The sequence below is a fragment of the Indicator indicator genome, chromosome 9, assembly GCF_027791375.1.
Source record: "Indicator indicator isolate 239-I01 chromosome 9, UM_Iind_1.1, whole genome shotgun sequence".
NCBI classification, from domain to species: Eukaryota; Metazoa; Chordata; class Aves; order Piciformes; family Indicatoridae; genus Indicator; species Indicator indicator.
This window is the reverse complement of record NC_072018.1, coordinates 37,321,295-37,340,982: the sequence shown is the minus strand read 5'-3', so window position 1 is coordinate 37,340,982 and position 19,688 is coordinate 37,321,295. Positions and strand designations below refer to the sequence as shown.

The following is a 19,688-nucleotide window of genomic DNA, read 5'->3' as shown; positions in this document are numbered from 1 at the left end:
TCTCAAAGCCTGGACCAGGCTGACTGCCTAGGGAGGTGGCTGAATTCCCATCCCTGGAGGTGTCTCAAAGAGGCAGAGATGTGGTGCTGAGGGCCATGGTTTAGGCCCAGCCTTGGCAGAGTTAGAGAATGGTTGGACTGGGTGATCTCAGAAAGCGTTTACACCCCAAACCATTCTGTGATTCTCTGATCTGCTTCTGTCTCTTATTCTTTGGCTGTCCCCTTGACATCTGTGATGATTCAAGCATGCAACATCTCCACAGCCATGGTTTATAGCTGTACCAGACATAAGGAGCTTGGGGTAATGTGCACTTCTAAAAGCCTTTTCACACAAACAGAATCACATCAACAAGAGTTTTTCATTTTTAGGAGCCTAACATGGATTCATAGAGTGGGAAGGGACCTCAAAGCTCATCCATTTCCAATCCCCTGCAATGGGCCAGGTACAGCTCCCACTAGACCATGGTGGTCAAAGTCTCATCCAGCCTGGCCTTGAACACCTCCAGGGAGAGGGCATCCACAACCTCCTTGGGCAACCTGTTCCAGTGTCTCCCTACTCTCTCAAGAATTTCTTCCTTATCTCCAGTCTCAGTCTCCCCTCTCCCAGCTCAAAGCCACTGCCCCTTGTCCTGGCACTCCCAGCCCTTGTCAAAAGTCCCTTCCTGGCTTTCTTGTAGGCCCCTTGCAGTCCTAACCTAGCAGCTCTGTCCATGTACACACGTTGGATGGGGTCAGGATCTGTGTGCATGCAGGCAGCCCCTGCTCCTGCAGGGGCAGAGCACTGGAGTGTGAGCAGGGAGGCCATGGCAGCACTAATCACGTTTATGTAACATCTGTTGCCTGAGTACCTCCCAGCACTCTGTGAATGTTAACTACCCAGAAGCCTGCCCATGCTCTTTTTCAAGTCAGTGGCAGCCTTCCAGTTGTCCTCAAAGGGAGCAGGCACAGGCTCTGAGCCTCATAATAACCCAAAAGTAGGTTAAGGATCTGTGTGTTCGCTGCAGAAGGGAGGAACAGAACCCAAAAGGCTTTTCTCTAGCCCCCTGCCCCTGGAAGGAAAAGGGACAGAATTTACTGGTGGGGCCATGAGCTGAACCAGAAAGGAGCTGCTCAAAGAGGCTTCAGCTGTTGTTGCCTCAGAAAGTGACCTCTCCTTGTTCCAAAGCCAACAAGTGCAGACAAAGCTGGGCTGCCTGGGATGCTCCTCTCCAGCAGCCACAGCAGCCAAGAGCTGCCCCTTCCAAGGCCTTTTTCTTTCTCACCAAGGCTTTCTTACAGAGGTGTGGGACTCTTCTATAGGTCTGCTTGCTTTGCCTCTAAGGTTTCTGTGCCCTGGTTTTCAAATCCATGCTCTTGGTTTCTTGAGCCATGGTCAGTAACCTCACAAGGAGCAGCAATCAGTATGGATTTGCACTCTCCAGCACTTCCCTGGCCACCCTCCTCAGCACTGGCTCCCACCTCAGCCAAGGGCTCTGGCACCTCAGTGTTACTCAGACCCTCACAGCCAGCACTGTGGCCTCCTGTGTCTCCTGGACCTCCAGACAGAGGTTCACATGGAGGCATGAAGGTCATGACTGCCAGAAGCTGTAGGCTTCACTGCCCCTTGAACAAAGAGAAAGAGCATTCAGTTACACAGCCCCATGTCACCAGAACCTGGCACAGAGGTGTCCAGAGGCCATCATCAGAGCCAGAATGGAAGGGTGAGCTTCATAGCCTGCTGCGGCCCGGTCCCCAGCCAACAAGTCCCAGGTGTGGACTGGAAAAGAAGGACCCAGAAGAGCCTATGGCCCTTTTCCTCTGCTCTGCCTGCACTTGAGCAGATTGGATGAAGTTCTGGTGAACAGTGCCCATTTCCAGGCAGCTGCCCATCTAGCACCCACATGACATGGGACACTGGCAGTGCCCGTCATGCTCCCTGTCTGACTTCCAGCTGCCTTGGGGAGGAGAAGGGCTGCATCTTGGTAGGACCAACACAGATGAGATTTTCTCAACTTGCCAGAAAACACCCTCACAGCACCTTGTCCCTGCTCAGCTGTGGAGGGAAGTGATGCTCAAGCACCATATTGTGGTGCATCTGCAGGAGGGGGTGGAGATGGACATTTTTGGTAGCTATGGACAGTCACATCAGTCCACACTGTAACTGCATCAGCTTTGGAGATGTACAAGTGTAACTTATCTCTGCAGCAAGAACCCCCTCCAGATTATAGAATCATGGAATTTTGGGGGTTGGAAAACCTCTCTGAGATCATCCAGTCCAACATCAACCCAACACCACCATGGCCACCAAACCATGGCCCCAAGTGCCATGGCCACACCTTTCTGGGGACTCCACCACCTCCCTGGGCAGCCTGTGCCAGTCCCTGACCACTCTTGCACCAAAGACATTTCTCCTCCTCTCCAACCTAACCCTCCTCTGGCACATTCCAGGCCATTTCCTCTCCTTCTATCACCTGAGAGTAGGGAGCAGAGCCTAACCCTCACCTGACTGCGGCCTTCTCTCAGGAGCTGTAGAGAGCAATGAAGTCTCCCCTCAGCCTCCTTTTTTCCACACTAAACATCCCCAGCTCCCACAGCTGCTCTTCTCCAGCCCCTTCCCCAGCTTTGTTGCCCTTCTCTGGACCTGCTCCAGAGACCTTCTGCCCAGGTTTGCTGCACACTCCCCAGTTTGCATTCTGCTCACCACACATCTGTGCTGACTTTTCCCCCACAGCATCATGAGGCTGGAGTCAGGGAAATGAAAGCCAGCAGAAATAAATCCTGTTTGTTGTTGCTGGGATACAGGCAGATAACAGCAATCAATAGGAGAGGCAGGGTGACTCACACTTTTATTAGCAGACTCAGTTTCCATCAGCTGGGTCTTCATAAGGAGATGGTTTAATTGAAGCACTGAGCCTCATGTATCCCTGGCTGTTTATCTCCTGAAACCTCAGGTTTGGGTGTTCCACAGCACATGCCATCACTTCTGGAAGGATCAGAACAGTGGCAAAAGTGGCCAAAGTTCCACAGAATCATAGAATGGTAGGGGTTGGAAGGGACCTCTGGAGATCATCTATTCCAACCCTCCTGCTAAAGCAGTCACCTAGAACAAGCTGCCCAGGAACATGTCCAGGTGGGGTTTGAAAGGCTCTAGAGAGAGATTCCACAACCTCCCTGGGCAGCCTGTGACCCTCTATGTCTCTTTCTGTGGTGTTGCTTTGGAAAATCAGAAGGAAGCTCAAAAGGAAGCTCCAGGGCTTCTGCTGCTCTTTTTGGTGCAGGGCTGGACTGATCACAGGAGAAAACACGTTGCAATAGGAGGTGCTGCAGCTGAGGCTTCACCTGCCTGAAGCAGAGCTGAGCTCTCCCCAGTGGGAGGTGATGGTGAGAAGGCTGCTGACACAGCAGGGTCCAAGGCAATGCAAAGCAAGGACGGGCAGTGCTCTGCAGGACTCTGGTGCTGGAGGTGGGATGGTTCACAGCACTCCCTCTGCACAATGTCACTGGAGCTCAGAAGGCCCCAAACTAGACATGAAAGGAGCACACTGGCAGCTTCTGGAAAGCCTGCTGCCTGTCCTAGAACTGAGCCAGGCTGTCACTGGGCATTTGTCAGCTGAAGTTGCACCAATGTCACTCGGTGTCTGCCTCACTAGGGCGTCTCAGGAGACAGCTGATCACACACCATGCTGCTAGCCCAGCACTGTGGGGCTCTACAACAAACATCTGCACAATAGCTTCTGACTGGACAGGACAGCCACGAGCTGACAGCTACATCTGCTCACTGAAGCTCTTACCATGGTTCTGCTCCACACACAAAACCTTGGCTTCCAGTCAGCTCCAGCACAAACCTTGTACAGCTTCATCCTCAGGAGGCTCAAAGAGGAGACTGAGCAGCTGGTGGGTTAGGGGAGAAGGTGCTGCAGAACAGCAACCAGGGAAAGAACACAAAGCTAGGGAGGGGCTTTTGACAAGGGCTGGGAGTAATAGAATGAAGGGAAAAGGCTTTGAGCTGGGAGAGGGGAGATTGAGACTGGAGATGAGGAAGATTCTTGCCAGTGAGGGTGAGGAGACACTGGAACAGGTTGCCCAGGGAGGTTGTGGATGTCCCCTCCCTGGAGGTGTTCAAGGCCAGCCTGGATAAGGCCTGGAGCAACCTGGGCTGGTGGGATGTGTCCCTGCCCATGGCAGGGGATTGCAACTGGATGAGCTTTGAGGTCCCTTCCAACCCAACCCATTCTGTGCCTCTATGATTCTATGTAAGAACTTGGAGGCGATTACTGCTATTCTACAGCAAAGAGCTCTGGAGATTTTGACCAACACTTCACACAATAAATCAATGAAGTGCCCTGTGATGGCAGAGCAGCCAGACTGCCTCAGCATCCTGGGGAGAAATGCTACTCAGCTCGGAGTGTGTCCATGGCTGTAGCAAACCTATCAACAAAGGGTTTTTTGCTGGGATAAAGACAAACCACTTTTGCTTGAAGTGGTTCACCTTCAGTTGCTCTCAGGAAGAAGATGTGGATCAAATCCCAACTGACCTGCAGTGCTTTCCTTTAGTATTTGTCAGGTACAGAGTCTTTAATATCTTGTCAAACTCTTTCCAGCAGTTCTTCTCAGTTTTCCACACCACAGCTTAGTGACTGCAGCTAAAAGCAGCTTGTTACTAGGCTAAGGACTGACCTGCAATGCATTTCACTCAGAACAGTTTCCCACCAATACATCAACAGCTCCAGAAAGGGCCACCCAGAAACTGCCTGCCTCACAACACGGACTCTTAACAAATAGTAGAATAAATCATCGCAGTTTTGGAGTTCTGCTGGAGAATATTAATGGTGGAAGGTGTGAAACCCCTCTTGAGCTGAGTGAGGCAAACACTGGAGTCTACTAAGCTCAGGATTTACCTGTGCAGCCAGATGGAGCTGGCCACTGGCTGGTGACAGGATGTGATTTATGCAGGGTTAGCACTGGGAACTCTTGGCTTGTTTTTCAGCCACACTTCAGCTTTGATTTGTGGCTGTGCACAGAAAGCAGAATGAATAAACTATTCCAAATGCAAGGTTCTCCTCTTCAGAACAGCAGAGCTCAGCAGTAGCTGTCTGACACCCCAGCTGGCTGATGGTGATTTGAAAATGGCTTAAAAAGGACTGAGTGGCTAAAATCAGTCAAGAAGTACAGCCTTCCACAGATGGACAGATTCACAGAGTGGGCTGGGAGGGAAGGGACCTTAAAGCTCATCCAGCTCCAACCCCCTGCCATGGGCAGGGACACATCCCACCAACCCAGGGTGCTCAAGGCCTCGTCCAACCTGGCCTTGAACACCTGTAGGGAGGGGACATCCACAGCCTCCCTGGGCAACCTGTGCCAGTCTCTCCCCACCCTCACTCTCAACAATTTCTTCCTCATCTCCAGTCTCAATCTCCCCTCTCTCAGCTCAAAGCCATTGTCCCTCTCCTCCTGTCACTCTCAGCCCTTGTCAAAAGTCTCTCCCCAGCTCTCTTGTAGCTCCCTTCAGGTACTGGAAGACAGCTCTAAGGTCTCCCTCAAGCCTTCTCTTCTCTAGGCTGAACAGCCCCAACTCTTTCAGCCTGTCCTCACAGCAGAGTTGCTCCTGCCCTTGGATAACCTTTGTGGCCCTCATAAACGTAATGCCAGCAAAGGAAGCATCCAGCTTTGTTCATTTGATCTCCATTCCTTCTGCTAGGAATCCATGAACATTGCCTGGAAAAGGAAAAGCCACCAGGGCAGCACAAGGGAAGCTGAATTCTGGGCACGCTGAGGGGCTGCTTCCCAACGATGCAGCAATGTTGAAATGGAATCATGAAGGAAAACATCTTTACCACATAGCAAAGTGACAGCAAAGGCACTTCTCTGAGTGACATTGTGCCCAGAGCACATCACTTCTTCAGGGCACTGGGAGTAAGTGAAGAAAACAACACACAGATGACTGAAAATGTTGGAAACAGCAGCTCTGCTGGGACAGCTGCCACAGCTGGACCAGTGGTGGGAATGGGGCTCTAAAGTAAGTGTTGAATTGAAGAAGCACAGGAAAGGAAGAGAGCTCTGCAGATGCAAGCCTGGGGGGGATCAAGGTACCCATGGGGGATTTCAGTGACATCAGAGCAAAAACATGGAGTGTCTGAATTTCAAGGGGGAGTTGTAAGGGCAAGCAAAGTAGCAGTGCTTAGAAATGGATCTGACTGGTTTATAAAATGAAAAGCATGAGGTGGTGTTCAGGCAGCCAGAGACTGGCCTTGCTGGAGTGACACTTACTGCTCCAGCCTTCCTCTTAGGCCTTCTTCTGCAGATTTCCCATCTCCAGGCAGATGCAGGTCTAAGGTGAGGAGATGCTGAGCCCAACCTGCTCACTGCACATCCATTGCAGCTTGGCCCTTTCTGCAATCTGCCAACCATAGAAAAGACTTGAGATGAGGAAATCAAGAGCAGCTCAAGCTTTCTGCTTTGTGCTTGCAGTGTCCCACCCTAAAAAACCCTTCCAGGCTGCACAGCCCTTGCTCCTTGTCCTATACAGCCACTCCCCAGTTCCTTCACCTGGGCTTTGGTTACACAGTGAGTCAATGGGCTTAGTAAAGCACCATAAAATCTGACATTCCATGACACAGATAGATTGGGTTTGTGCTGAGGGTTCAGTTAGGGAGGTGCTGAGCTATTCAAACAACATTTAGACATGGAACTTGGGGACAGGGTTTGATAGCCATGGGGGGTCTTAGCTTGATGCTTGACTTGATGATCTTGCAACTTTCTCCCAGCTAAACTGACATAGCTGTGTCAAGCCTCAGTGGCTGGACTGATTTTGTGGCATTTCCCTCCTTCTATTGGACAATCCTAGAGCCAGAACCAGGCCTTTTGATTTACTTGAGTGGAACCATCATGTTGGAGACCCTGCTAGGCCTCTTCCATAGAACACAGTTTAAAGAAGAGATCTTCAAGGAAGCAGATGGCTGAGAAACACAAGCCCAGCCTTCATCTTCTTAGCCAAACACACAAGCACCCCTGTGTTCCTGGGGAGAACAGGGACTTTGCAGTTGTGCTGGCCACAGAGAGACCACTGGAGCCTAGCCTGGAAGGAAGGAGAAGTGGTTGAGTGTCTACTGAGGCCCACACAGCTGATGGTGCAGATCCAAGAGAGATGTCTGAACTCTTAAAGATCAGCTGTAGAATCTTTCAGCAAGGGAGAACCTGAAGCTCAGGTGTGGGATGTCTCCAGATACCTGCTCCACCCCACAGGAAGATGGGTGGGGAAATAAAGGACACCAAAAAGGATCCAAAGAGGGAAAAGACCCAAATCCAGAGCTGGTATAAGCACAGCTAGGAATGAACGGCAGGAATGGAGTAATTCCCTGAGTCCCATGTCGGGCACTGTCCAAAACGTGGGATCAGCCCAGACCACTCTAAAAGCCATGCAGTACAAGTCAGCTACTAAACAAAGGTTCAGTAGAAGATTGGAGAGAACTCACTAAGGGTTCAGGAAAAGGGTGGGGAGAACCTACCAAAGGTTCAGCAGAAGGGTGGAGAGAATCTACTAAAGGCTGAGTAAGAGGGTGAGGAGAAGCAGCTGCATGCTGTTTCCCCCTTATCTGGTGGCACTGTGGCACAAACATCAAAGTCCCTAGATGGAATTTCTTGGACATGGCAGTTTAATGCAGCTCTTCAGACAGGCACTAGAACTTCACCTGTGCATGGCTGAATCCCAGGGTTTCCCAGCAGGATCCTTGAATTAACAGATTTCAACAGAAACAGAAACGGTTTTTAATGACCTTTTCATTCAGAGGTCTCTCTACCACTGGGAATTCCAATCTGGAGGATGTCTGTTAGCAGCTTAGCATGGAGTGTGGAAAGGAAGTGCCAAAGTCTGCTCTGCAAGCATTTCCCTGTTAGATGGATTTCCCTTCTGAGATGCACAGGCGTCACAGAAGGAGTTGGGTTGGAAGGGACTTCAAAAATCATCCAGTTCCAACCCCCTGCCATGGGCAGGGACACCTCCCACCAGCCCACCTTGCTCAAGGCCTCATCCAACATGGCTTTGAACCCTTCCAGCGAGAGGGTAGACACAGCCTCCCTGGGTGACCTGTTCCAGTGTTCCACTACCCTCATGGTAAAGAGCTTGTCAGCAAGATTCTTCTCATATCCAACCTGAACCCCCTGGCACATTTCAGGCCATTTTCTCTCCTTCTATCACCTGAGACTAGGGAGCAGAGCCCAACCCACACCTGGCTGCAGCCTCCTCTCAGGAGCTGGAGAGAGCAATGAGGTCTCCCTCAGCCTCCTCTTCTCCACACTAAACACCCCCAGCTCCCTCAGCTGCTCCTCCCCAGCCCTCTTCTCCAGACTCTTCCCCAGCTCTGTTGCCCTTCTCTGGCCCTGCTCCAGCCCCCTCAAGGTCTGTGCCTGTGCTGGAATCAACAAATGAACACAGGTTGTGGCTGAGGACTGCCCCTGGAGCAACCTGCAGCTGAGCAGGATCTGTCTAAACCTACTGCTCTGAGTGGTGGAACACATAAAGGATGAAAAACTGTTGGAAGTGGCTGAGGGCTTCTTCCTGCGGAACCAGAGTGGGATGTGAGCAACATCAATCCTGCCTAGGGAAAGACAGAAGAATGACAAATCTGTCACAAAGCTGGGACAATACTGTAGCAGTCACACAAAAGGCAGATTCCTCCTGCTGAAAAGAAGATGAGGAAAGCATTATTGTTGGGTTGTGGGTTTTTTTTCAAACACACCCCATAACTAGTGGAGATAATTCAAGAATGGAAGCAATCATCTCTGTGCCTCCCAGAGCTGAATTTTGAGGTTTCTGATCAAATTCCTGTGATTGTATTGCTAAGGAAGTGGCCTTGCTTGCTGAGCTGCAGCGATACTGGAGGAGCTTCCTGTTTAAAGCAGCAGGGAGTGCAGCCCCAGGAACATCAATCACAGGGCTGATGCTGTCAGCTCCACTGGAGCCCTGCAGGGACAGGGCTTCCTTCAGCCCCAGGGGTCCCCTGCAGGATCCTAAAGTTGGGATTTCTGCAGTGACACAACAACTCTCTAACAGAGAGGAATGTGGTTAGGAAGAGATGCAGCAGCTTCACAGCTCTAGGGAATTGGAGCAGTGGTCCTGCACTTGGGAAACACCAACCCTGTGAAGGCTGCAGGCTCAGGACAGAGTGGCTGGAAGCTACCCAGCAGAGAAGGACCTGGGGGTGTTGGTTGACAGCAGCTGAAGATGAGCCAGGATGTGCCCAGGTGGGCAAGAATGTCACCAGCAGCCTGCCCTGGATCAGCAATGGTGTGGGCAGCAGGAGCAGGGCAGGGATTGTGCCCCTGGATCAGCACTGGGGAGACCACAGCTTGAGTGCTGGTTCAGTTTTGAGGCCCTCACTCCAAGAAGAACAGTGAGGAGCTGAAGCAGGTCCAGAGAAGGGCAACAGAGGTGGGGAAGGGTCTGGAGAAGAGGGCTGGGGAGGAGCAGCTGAGGGAGCTGGGGGGGTTTGGTGTGGAGAGAAGGAGGCTGAGGGGAGACCTCATTGCTCTCTACAGGTCCCTGAGAGGAGCAGTGACCACATGGCCTGAGAAAGCTGTTTAGGGAGAGGCAGTCTTGGGGGACAGAAGCAGAAAATTCCAGAGTCTTCACTTTCTCTCCCTTAACAGTGAACCTGAAGTAACCAAAAGGAAAAGTTATTTGGCAAGCTGAATTTTAAGCTGCTTTTTTGTTATTTACTTGGCAAACCCTCCTATAGCTCAACCTTTGCTCTTAGAATAACCTCCCTTCACTCTGCAAGCTTATCTTGGCATTCAGAGCAGCTCTCCACCAGCTCTGGAATGAAGGCAGCCTATCCTTATGGCAGGAACCATCCAAACAAAGGATGGTCCTGGCTTGTTGCACTTGCCTGGGGCAAGTGGGATGAACTCGGGGAACAGAGCTGTGCATGGCAAGGGTCAGTTTGAGAATCTGCAATATCAGACACCGAGCAAAGTCCCTTCCAAGCCAAACCATTCTATGAATCACTCACAGCCTTCCTGCCCAGCACCCTTCACCCTGCAGGGCTCACTGCTCTGGGTGCTGCCTGTGGCCAGGCAGTGCCTAGCTTCCCACACACAGCACAGGCAGGAAGGGCTCTGCAAACACTTGGGATGGGACCTTCTGTCAACCAAAAACACGACCAGCAGAAGACCTCATTGTGCTGCAGTGGCTGTGGAAGCCCTGTCCATACATTTTACAGCAGACATCACAGATCAGCTGCTTGTGCCCTGGCAGAAGTTGCTGCTTCTGTCACTTTCCCTCTCAGCCAGCATTTGTATACTCCTGAGACCACAGTGTCAGCTCTGTGGGGCAGGATCACTTTTCTTCTTTTGTGAAACCAATCCCCTCTCTTACTCCAGAATTATGGAATCATGGAGTCATTGAGGTTGGAAAAGACCTCTGAGATCATCCAGTCCAGCCATCAACCCAACCCCCATGGCCATGTCTATACAGTTTTTGAGCACCTCCAGGGATGGGGACACCACCACCTCCCTGGGCAGCCTGTGCCAATCCCTGACCACTCTTGCAGCAAAGAAATTTTTCCTCCTTTCCAACCTAGCCCTCCCCAGGTACAACTTGAGGCCATTTCCTGACACTATAATGGGACTATTATTTTGTGACTGTTTTCAAGATGTGTTTCTTCCCCAGCACACCTCTTCCTAAAGAGGAGCACAAGCTCTTGTGAGACCTCACCTGCAAGCACTTTGTCCAGTTCTCGTGCCCCCAGCACAAGAAGGACATAGAACTGCTGGAGTAGGTCCAGAGGAGGCCACAAAAATGGTCAGAGGGCTGGAAAACCTCCCCTATGGGGACAGGCCAAGAGAGCTGCAGTTGTTCAGCCTGGAGAAGGCTGCAGGGAGACTTTAGAGCAACCTTCCAGTACCTGAAAGGGGTACAGGAAAGCTGGGGAAGGTCTTGTGACAAGGGCTCGGAGTGACAGGGACAATGGCTTTGGGCTGGGAGAGGGGAGATTGGGACTGGAGATGAGGAAGAAATTCTTGCCAGCGAGGGTGGGGAGAGACTGGAACAGGTTTCCCAGGGAGGCTGTGGATGCCTCCTCCCTGGAGGACTTCAAGGCCAGGCTGGATGAGGCCTTGAGCAACCTGATCAGGGAGGTGTCCTTGCCCATGGTAGGGGGTTGGAACTGGATGATCTTGAATGTCCCTTCCAACCCAACCCATTCTGTGCATCTGTGAACATATTCCCAAACACCACATTCCTGCTGTGATTTCCAGGGTAGACAAATGGCTCTTCCAAGGATGACCTACTAGCAGACAGGCAGAGAAGCAGAGTGTTGTGTTTTCTAAGCACTCCAAAAACGTGTGCACTGAAAAAAAATAACTCCCAGGAAATTCAGAGCTGCGTTTTCAACCCACCTGCTGTTCCTACTGTGGAATCAGGAGCTTGCTGTCATACATTTTGCTCACTGAGAGGAAGGAGGTCGTTCAGAGGTCACTTATCTGCTGAGCAGATTTGGGGGAAGTCTCAGTTCCACCACCTCCATGCACTGATATAGATGCAGCAGAAGCATTCCTTGTGACTAGACCATGATTCAGAGCTTGCCAGCAGCCTTTTCTAGTGGTGCTTTTCTGTGACTCCACTGGAGAATGCTGAGAATCAGATTTCCCAAGATTTGTGTGTAGGACCAGGGCTCCTTGCTGAAAGCAAACAGACAAACCCAACTTACTCTTTAAATACACACAGACATATGTATGGTGTAGTGCAGGCTGCACTGAGCCTCATGGCACTGCACTGCTAGGCAGTTACTCACATGTGTATCACATGTCCTGTTCTGGTGTCCCCCACACAAGAAGGACATGGAACTGCTGGAGAGGGTCCAGAGGAGGCCATGAAGGTGGTCAGAGGGCTGGAGAACCTCCCCTATGGGGCCAGGCTGAGGGAGTCAGGGCTTTTCAGCCTGGAGAAGAGAAGGCTTGAGGGAGACCATAGAGCTGTCTTCCAGTACCTGAAGGGAGCTGCAGGAGAACTGGGGAAGGTCTTGTGACAAGGGCTTGGAGTGACAGGACGAGGGACAATGGCTTTGAGCTGGGAGAGGGGAGATTGATTCTGGAGATGAGGAAGAAATTGTTGAGAGTGAGGGGAGAGACTGGCACAGGTTGCCCAGGGAGGCTGTGGATGTCCCCTCCCTGGAGGTGTTCAAGACCAGGCTAGATGAGGCCTTGAGCACCCTGTGCTGGTGGGAGGTGTTCCTGCCCATGGCAGGGGTTGGCTTTGAGGTCCTTTCCAGCCCAACCCATTCCATGAATCTATCCACCTAACCTGCAGATTTAGTTTTAAGGGCCTGATTCAGAATTAACTAGGACAAGTTTCTTCCTCTTTTTCCCCATCTCTCTTGGCTTCACTGCAAACCCCTGGCACCACTGCTTCTGGAGCTGCAGATGCTCCCACAACTGTCACTGCCTGTCACACAGTGAAGAGGTCTAAACAACCTCACTGATATGTAGCTATTAACCAGGCTCTTTAAAGCAGAAAAAAGCCCTTACCACAAGCTAAACCCTAAGTACAGAGCACAGGCTGCAGCTCAGGAAGAAAACCAGCAACATTTTCAGATAATTACCCTTACCTCTGGGTTCCTACTTCTCCCAATTCACATTAACCATGAACTTCAAAGGCTGTGTACGTTACTACACCTAGCTCCTACTCCAGACATGGCTCAGTCTGTTGGCACGAGATGGGCCAAGGCATTTCATCTCCCACTCTCTCTTAAATGGTGGAATTTTTGTGTGGAGGGTGAATTACTGAGCACAGCGTGGTTTAGAGGTGTAGTTAACGATCAACATGTAATGAAATGCAAGGGACAAGCTGCAGTTTTCTCTCAGGAGACCCAGGATGCTTGAGTAGTTTTACAGATTAGAACCCTGTGTTACTCTGGAGCCTCCTTCATCACCTTCTTTAGAAGGGTTAAGGCTACAGTTACACAGAATCACAGGCTGGTTGGGGTTGGAAGGCACTGTGGTGCTGAGGGATGTGGTTTAGCACAAGACCTAGTAGAGATAGATAATCAAAGAAAGCCTTTGGAAAAGAAGCCTCGGGTTGGAAAAGCCCTTGAGCTCACCCAGTCCAAACGTTCTGTAACTCTGACAAGGCTGCAGCTAAACCATGGCCCTCAGCACCACATCTGTGCCTCTTGGAAACACCTCCAGGGGTGGGGATTCAGCCACCTCCGTGGGCAGCCTGTGCCAGGCTTTGAGAACCATTTCAGTCAACAAGTTTCTTCTAATGTCAAAACTAACTCTCCTCTGGTGCAACTGGAAGACATTTCTTCTATCACCTGAGACTAAGGAGGGGACATCACCCCCCAACTCACTGCAGCCTCCTCTCAGGAGCTGTAGAGAGCAATGAGGTCTCCCCTTGGCCTTTTCTTCTCCACACCAAACCCCCCCCAGCTCCCTCAGCTGCTCCTCTCCAGCCCAAAATTCTCCAGACCCTTCCCCACTTTGTTGTCCTTCTCTGGACCTGCTCCAGCTCCTCAATGTCCTCCTTGCCGTGCGGCAATGGTTTGCCTCAATGATACCGAAGGTCTTTATTACCCCGCACCATTCGATGACTCCACGGCCCAACACCTCGCGTTAGAAGGTGCCTCAAGCCCCCATCTCCAGCGCTTGGAGAGAGGCGGTGCACACCCCACTGCGGATCAAAGCTCCGCACGCCACACAGAACCCAGACCAAGCGCGGCCGGGACCCTGAGCGCGGCCGCTGCGGGCCTTGCGCGATACCTACGCGCTGCGCGCAGCCTCTGCCCGCCCTCAGCGCATAGAGGTGACTGCGGGGCCGGCTCCATTCCGTTTACTTCAGGCCACCCCGTGATGGCCCTAAGCTTCTCCCGCTTGCCCGAACACCATCTTCACCCCGCCGCCCCACGCCCAGCACCGCGGCCGCTGGGCGGCTGCCTGAGGGGAGCCGCGCCTCGTCCCGCCCAGCCGAGCACGGGGCGGTGATTGGTCCAGCTTGCCTGTCACTCCGCGGCGGTTTCTTCAGTGGATTGGTCGTCGTCCCTGTCAGTCAGTAGCAGAGCCTCGCCAGCCCCTTGTTGTCACGGCGCTGTTCGGGGCTGGGGCTTCTTCGCGCCGCCGCCGTTGTTGCCGCCACGGGAGCCCGGGAGGAGAGCGGTTCCCCGGCCTCGTAGCCCGCTCTCCCGGTGCGGGATTTGGAGGAAGAAGCGCCCTCACCATGGCCACCAGCACTACGGGCTCTACGCTGCTGCAGCCCCTCAGCAACGCCGTGCGGCTGCCTGTCGACCAGGTGAGGATGGGGATGCGCCTAGCCTGCTGATGCCTCCCGGGGGCTCGCCGGGGAGGGGCAGCGCCGGGCGAGCTCCTCGGCTCCGCTGCGTCCCGCCGTGACCCATTCCCCCCACGGCCCCTCCGTCCTTCTCGTCTCCGCCGGTGCGGGGAGAGGGAGGGTGGGCAGCGCCCGGCGGAGGGGCCTCGGTTCCCATCACGCATCCGCGGGTGAGCGCAGCGGGCCCTGGGTGGGGGGAGCAGCAGCCGCGTTCCGCACACAGGTGCGCGCCCCGCCTAGCACCGTCTGCTCTAGTTGCGGCCGTCACATCCCGGGCACGGCACGGCCCGATCCCACTCGGCTCGGTTCATCCCGCTGGGGCACGGCTGCGGGTCAGGCCGCGGCGGGTTGCGGTGGCTCTGGGTAGCTCCTGGGCCAACTTGTTGGCGTCGCGCTTTGGGCAGCGCGGCCCCGCAGCTCGGCCGTGCGGGGCTTGGGGCGGTGGGCGCCTTTGCCAGCGCAGTTAAACGCAGGGTTCGCTGGTGGGGCTCGCGGGGCGCAGCCCTTTCGGGGGGTCCTTTGTCAGACGATGTAGAAATTGCCGAGGGGTGTCAGCCAGCCCTGCTTCTTCATGGAGCGTCGTGGGGTAAAACGTCAGAGTGGGGGGCGTGCAGAGTTTGGCGACTGAAGTTGCGGAGGAACGTGTGGTTACGGGGGAGGTGGGCTAGCCCCCCGAAATGTGTGGGGTATCAGTGTGTTTGTGAGTCCAGAATGAAATTGAGTAGTGTGTTTGCAGAGCCGAGTGGCTGAGGTTGAACTGGAATGTGTGTTTATGGGGGAAGTGGCCTAGACCCCCTAAATGTACAAAATATTGATGTTTGTGAATATAAAACCAGATTAGGAAGCGTGTTTGCAAATTTGAGTAACAGAAGCTGCAGAAGAATGTGTTTATGGGGGGAAGTGGTCCAGACCTCCTAAATCTCCTCAGTATTTATGTCTTGATGAATGCATAAATGAAGTAACCTCCAGTAATGCCTGTAATTTTTGTAGCACCAAGGAGTTTCATGTGAGGAATTCTTATTAAAGTCTTATTAAGACCTCTCAAAGTCTCCATGATGAGTGAATGAAACCTAAGGAAAACAGCCTGTGCTTATGTAGAAGGAGATTGTGATGGCTTGGTTGTACAAAATACACATAACAAGTGAGAAAATTAGCTGGGAATAAAATGTAGAGGAAGGAGCATGGCTAGTAAGAGAATTTTGGAAGAGACTGAACTACAGTCTGCCTGTCTGTCTTTTTTCCCCTGCTGCTCCAGCTATTTCTGTGGGTAGAATCTTAGCTTAGGGATGCACAGGAAAAAAATACCCTCTAGCAAAGTGATAGAAGCAGGCAGGTTGAAACTTTACAGTGAGGGTGGGGAGACACTGGCACAGGTTGCCCAGGGAGGCTGTGGCTGCCTCCTCCCTGGAGGTGTTCAAGGCCAGGCTGGATGAGGCCTTGAGCAAGCTGGGCTGGTGGGAGGTGTCCCTGCCCATGGCAGGGGGTTGGAACTGGATGGTCTCAAAGGTTCCTTCCAACCCAAACCATTCTATGATTCTCTGAACTGAGCTTGCTTGTGATGGGACAGATAGTGCCCATGACTTGCAGGGATACCTGTGACCAGGATCAGTGGCACTTAGTGGCTCAGTGTTTAATACCTGCAGGCTGGGAGCTGCTCTTGGCAGGTGCTGTGTGTTTAGAGCAGGTAGCTTCTGTGGGGTGCTGTAATCCAAGATGGCTGAGGTGAGAAGAAGCTCTTCGTGTTGGACTGGATGATCTGAAAGGTCTCTTCCAACCCAAACCATTCTGTGATTTTAAATAAGAGATGAGGATCTCCTTATGGCATGATGCTGGTGTTCTATAATTATCTATACATAGTAGTGGTCTAAATCTGATTGCTTCAGGGTGCAGTGCAGCTTCTACCAGGATTATTGAAACGTTGTGGATATTCCATTTTGATGACAATAAAGTTAGTTTTTACCAAAACCTTGAAAACTTCCCTCTCTCTGATGTCTTCCAACAGGTGTTCCTGTAAAGACAAGAGCTTTTGGTCTAATATCTGAGCTCTGGGGAAGCTTTTGGGGATGAAGTGTGGCTAAAAGATTTGTTGAAAGCATCTAAAAAATCATACTTTGGTTTGTAGGCAGCAGGGGACTGGACATAGGTACAGCTGTGTATGAAGAGCAGTGGTTATGACTGGGGTGTGAGTTGAAGAGTTGCAGAATCATGCTGTGCTGAGGGGAATGCATCTGCAGCTGGTTGAAAAGGCAAAGTTAGGGTCTTGGTAAGCTCTCAGTGTAAGAGTCTAGCTTGATGGGAAGCTTGTAGTACAGCAAGAATGTGAACTGTGTTCAGTGTAATCAAATCAAAGGTAGTGAAGGAGAGAATGAGGGCAGGGGAGAAAAAGGAAAGTAAGGGCTGCTCCTCTGGTGTGTGCGCTCAAGGAGTGTGACACTGGGTAGGAAAATGTAGCAGTGCCTTGAAAAAAAAAGAATAAAGGGGTTTTAATTAGTTAGCTGTTTCTACCACTTGATCCAAACCTCTGCTGTGACTACAGCCACACCAATACAGCAGGTACTTGAAATGGGCACCCCAGAATTCTGCCAGCACTCAGGATTGGTGGAGATAAAGGGGTTTTGTTTCTCAGCTTCAGTTTTAACCACAAGTAGAGGCTAATATTTATATCCAAAATGATGCAGTCATGGTTTATGTGGACAGAGGAATGCCCATGGGCCAGCAATGTGCTGAGGTGGATTAGAAGAGCTGTGGTGAGGTTGAGAGAGGTTCTCCTCCCCCTAAACTCTGCCTTGGTGAGGCCACATCTGGATTATTGTGTCCAATTCTGGGCCCCTCAGTTCAAGAAGGACCTCAGGGGAACTGCTTGAGAGAGTACAGCACAGAGGCACAGAGCTGCTGCAGGCAGTGGAACATCTCCTGTGAGGCCAGACTGAGGGAGTTGGAGCTTGGAGCAGAGGAGCCTGAGGGCTGCCCTCATGGCTGGGGATAAAGATGTGCAGGGCTGGAGCCAGGCTCTGCTCAGGGATGTCCAAGGACAGCACAAGGGGCACTGGGGGAAAGCTGGAGCAGAGGAGGTGCCACAGGTACAGAAGGGAAAACTTTGTCCCTGGGAAGGTGGCAGAGCCCTGGAGCAGGCTGCCCAGAGAGGTTGTGGAGTCTCTGGAGACTTTCCAAACAGACCTGGATGTGTTCCTGTGTGACCTGCCCTGGGTGATCCTGCTCTGACAGGGGGGTTCAACTTGGATGGTGTCCAGAGGTCCCTTCTAACCCAACCCCTATCATTTTGTGTGAGGAAGAGATTGTTTTTAATGCTTAGTAAAACCGGAGGCACAGATTCACTTGGGGATGTTGGTTATATGCTCCCTGGAGATGAGTGTAGAGATGGCAGCTTGGCCAGAGCCATTTGACACCCTTGTAAGAGCAGTTTCCTTTACCTGTCACTGTGTTACAAGAGAGAAAACACTTTGTTGCTCAGGAGATGGCTATTCCTGGACCCTGCTTCCTGGTCTTGGAGTGCTAGCTACCTACAGGAATGGAGAAGAACTTGTTTGCTGCTTCTGTGGGTTTCCCCCTACAAGGTACTAGGTGGTAACTTGTCACTGTTAACCCTTCCTTTGGCTGCTCTTTTGTTTTGCACCAGTTTAACGGAAGTGACCATTTGGAACAGCTGATGTGGTCTTGAGGGGCTGCTGCTTCCAATGTTTCTGTTTTGAGTTGTCAGGTGTAAGGGAAGATGCTTGGTGAGGACAAGATGTTAGGATTTCTTTGCTGCAGGAGTGATCAGGGGTTGGAACAGGCTGCCCAGGGAGGTGGTGGAGTCCCCATCCCTGGAGGTGTTCCAGAACCCTGGGGCCATGGCACCTGGGGCCATGGTTTAGTGGCCGTGGGGTTGGGTTGCTGGTTGCGATGGATGATCTCAGAGGTCTTGTCCAACCTTAATGATTCTTTGACAAGGATTTAGGATTATCTCTGTAGATTTGGGCAGGCAAACTTGCTACAATTTGCTTTTGTGCTTTGTTGTAGGAGAAAAACTTGATGACTGACTGTCAAGGGTACCATAGTGCTCCTTCTGTCTTGTCAGAGGAGAGGGAATGAGAGGAGTGGTGTCCTTTGCTCTCTTGACAGCTGAAGAGAAGCATGGGAAGGATAACTATAAAAACTTGGCTGCTAGAGAATCAGGAGCTGCATAATCATAGAATAATAGAATTGTTTCAGTTGGAAGAGACCTCCAAGATTGAGTCCAACCATTGACCCAGCACCACCATAGCCACTAAATCTTGTCCACATGATGCTTGAACACCCCATCCAGGGATGGGGACTCCACCACCTCCCTGCGCAGCCTGTTCCACTCCTGCAGCAAAGAAATACTTCCAGATCTCCAAACTAGCCCTTCCCTGGCACAATTTCAGGGCATTTCCTTTCCAATCACCTGATCCTATAGAGAAGAGACCAACCTCATCTCACTGCAGTCTTCTTCCAGGGAGTTGTAGAGAACAAATAGTGCATCAAGGTTGGCACTTGAATGACTTCAGTTGTCTCTCTCACCCAGACTTCTGCTTTTCCTCTCTGTGCTTGTGTCTGCTGCTCTCCTCTTTGAGGTGAAGTTCAGGTAGCAGCACATTGAACCTTGGTCCATTTCTCAATTCTGGCCGTGTCTTGCTGTTTGTTTGACAGATGACGTCTTGATGATGTGTCTGTTTGTCAGGAACTGGAGGGGATTGAACTTGCTGGCAGGTGAGGGTGGTTCTAGGAGAGCAAAACTTCCTTCTTGGCTCTAGGGCTCTGTGGAATTCAGAGAACAATCTTTGCTTCTGCTGCTTCCACCGGAAGGGACAACATTTTTAGCTGAAAATCAGCAAAAATTGAGAGGGTTATTAGTGCCCTGAATTTGCCTTAGAAGCAGAAGGGTGGTAGTGGAAGAGCTGGGCAAGGGAGACGGACTGGGGAAGAGCTGGGCAGGGGAGACAGGAGATGGCCTCCCATAGTGTGTGAGTGGCAGCTTTTTGCATGGCTGTCTAAGAGGTTGATCTTGAGATGCTGGCATGTGGTCTGGACAGCTCAGTGATCACCTTCTAGATAAGGAAGGAAAGAGCATGGCTCCAGCTGCTGCCAGCAGAGCTCCATGGAGGTCTGTGGACCTACTGAAATGTCATACTTGTGATGATGCACTGCACTGAACATGCAGGCTGCAAAGCTAAGCAGTGCTCTTTGAACAAAAGGAAAATAAATTCCTTGCTATTTCCACACTTTGATTTTGGTGGGGTTTTATTTTTCAGTCTAAGTTTGCCTTTTATTAGAATAAATGTGCTCATTTGTGTAGAGTAAATACAATTTTCTACATGAGTGCCATCAGCCTTCAAAGAATTTAACCCAGCCTTTTTTTTTCTTTTTAA

The 19,688-nt window shown here is 51.6% G+C and overlaps 1 protein-coding gene across 1 annotated transcript in view; it reads left to right on the top strand.

The window, feature by feature from the left end:
- Positions 1-14,187: 14,187 nt before the first annotated feature.
- Positions 14,188-19,688, top strand: part of MBOAT2 (membrane bound O-acyltransferase domain containing 2) — a 56,833-nt gene continuing 51,332 nt past the window's right edge. Inside the window, exon 1 of the mRNA XM_054383624.1 lies at positions 14,188-14,259. Coding sequence (XP_054239599.1) covers positions 14,188-14,259 — 72 coding nt within the window. The remainder of the gene's footprint in view (positions 14,260-19,688) is intronic.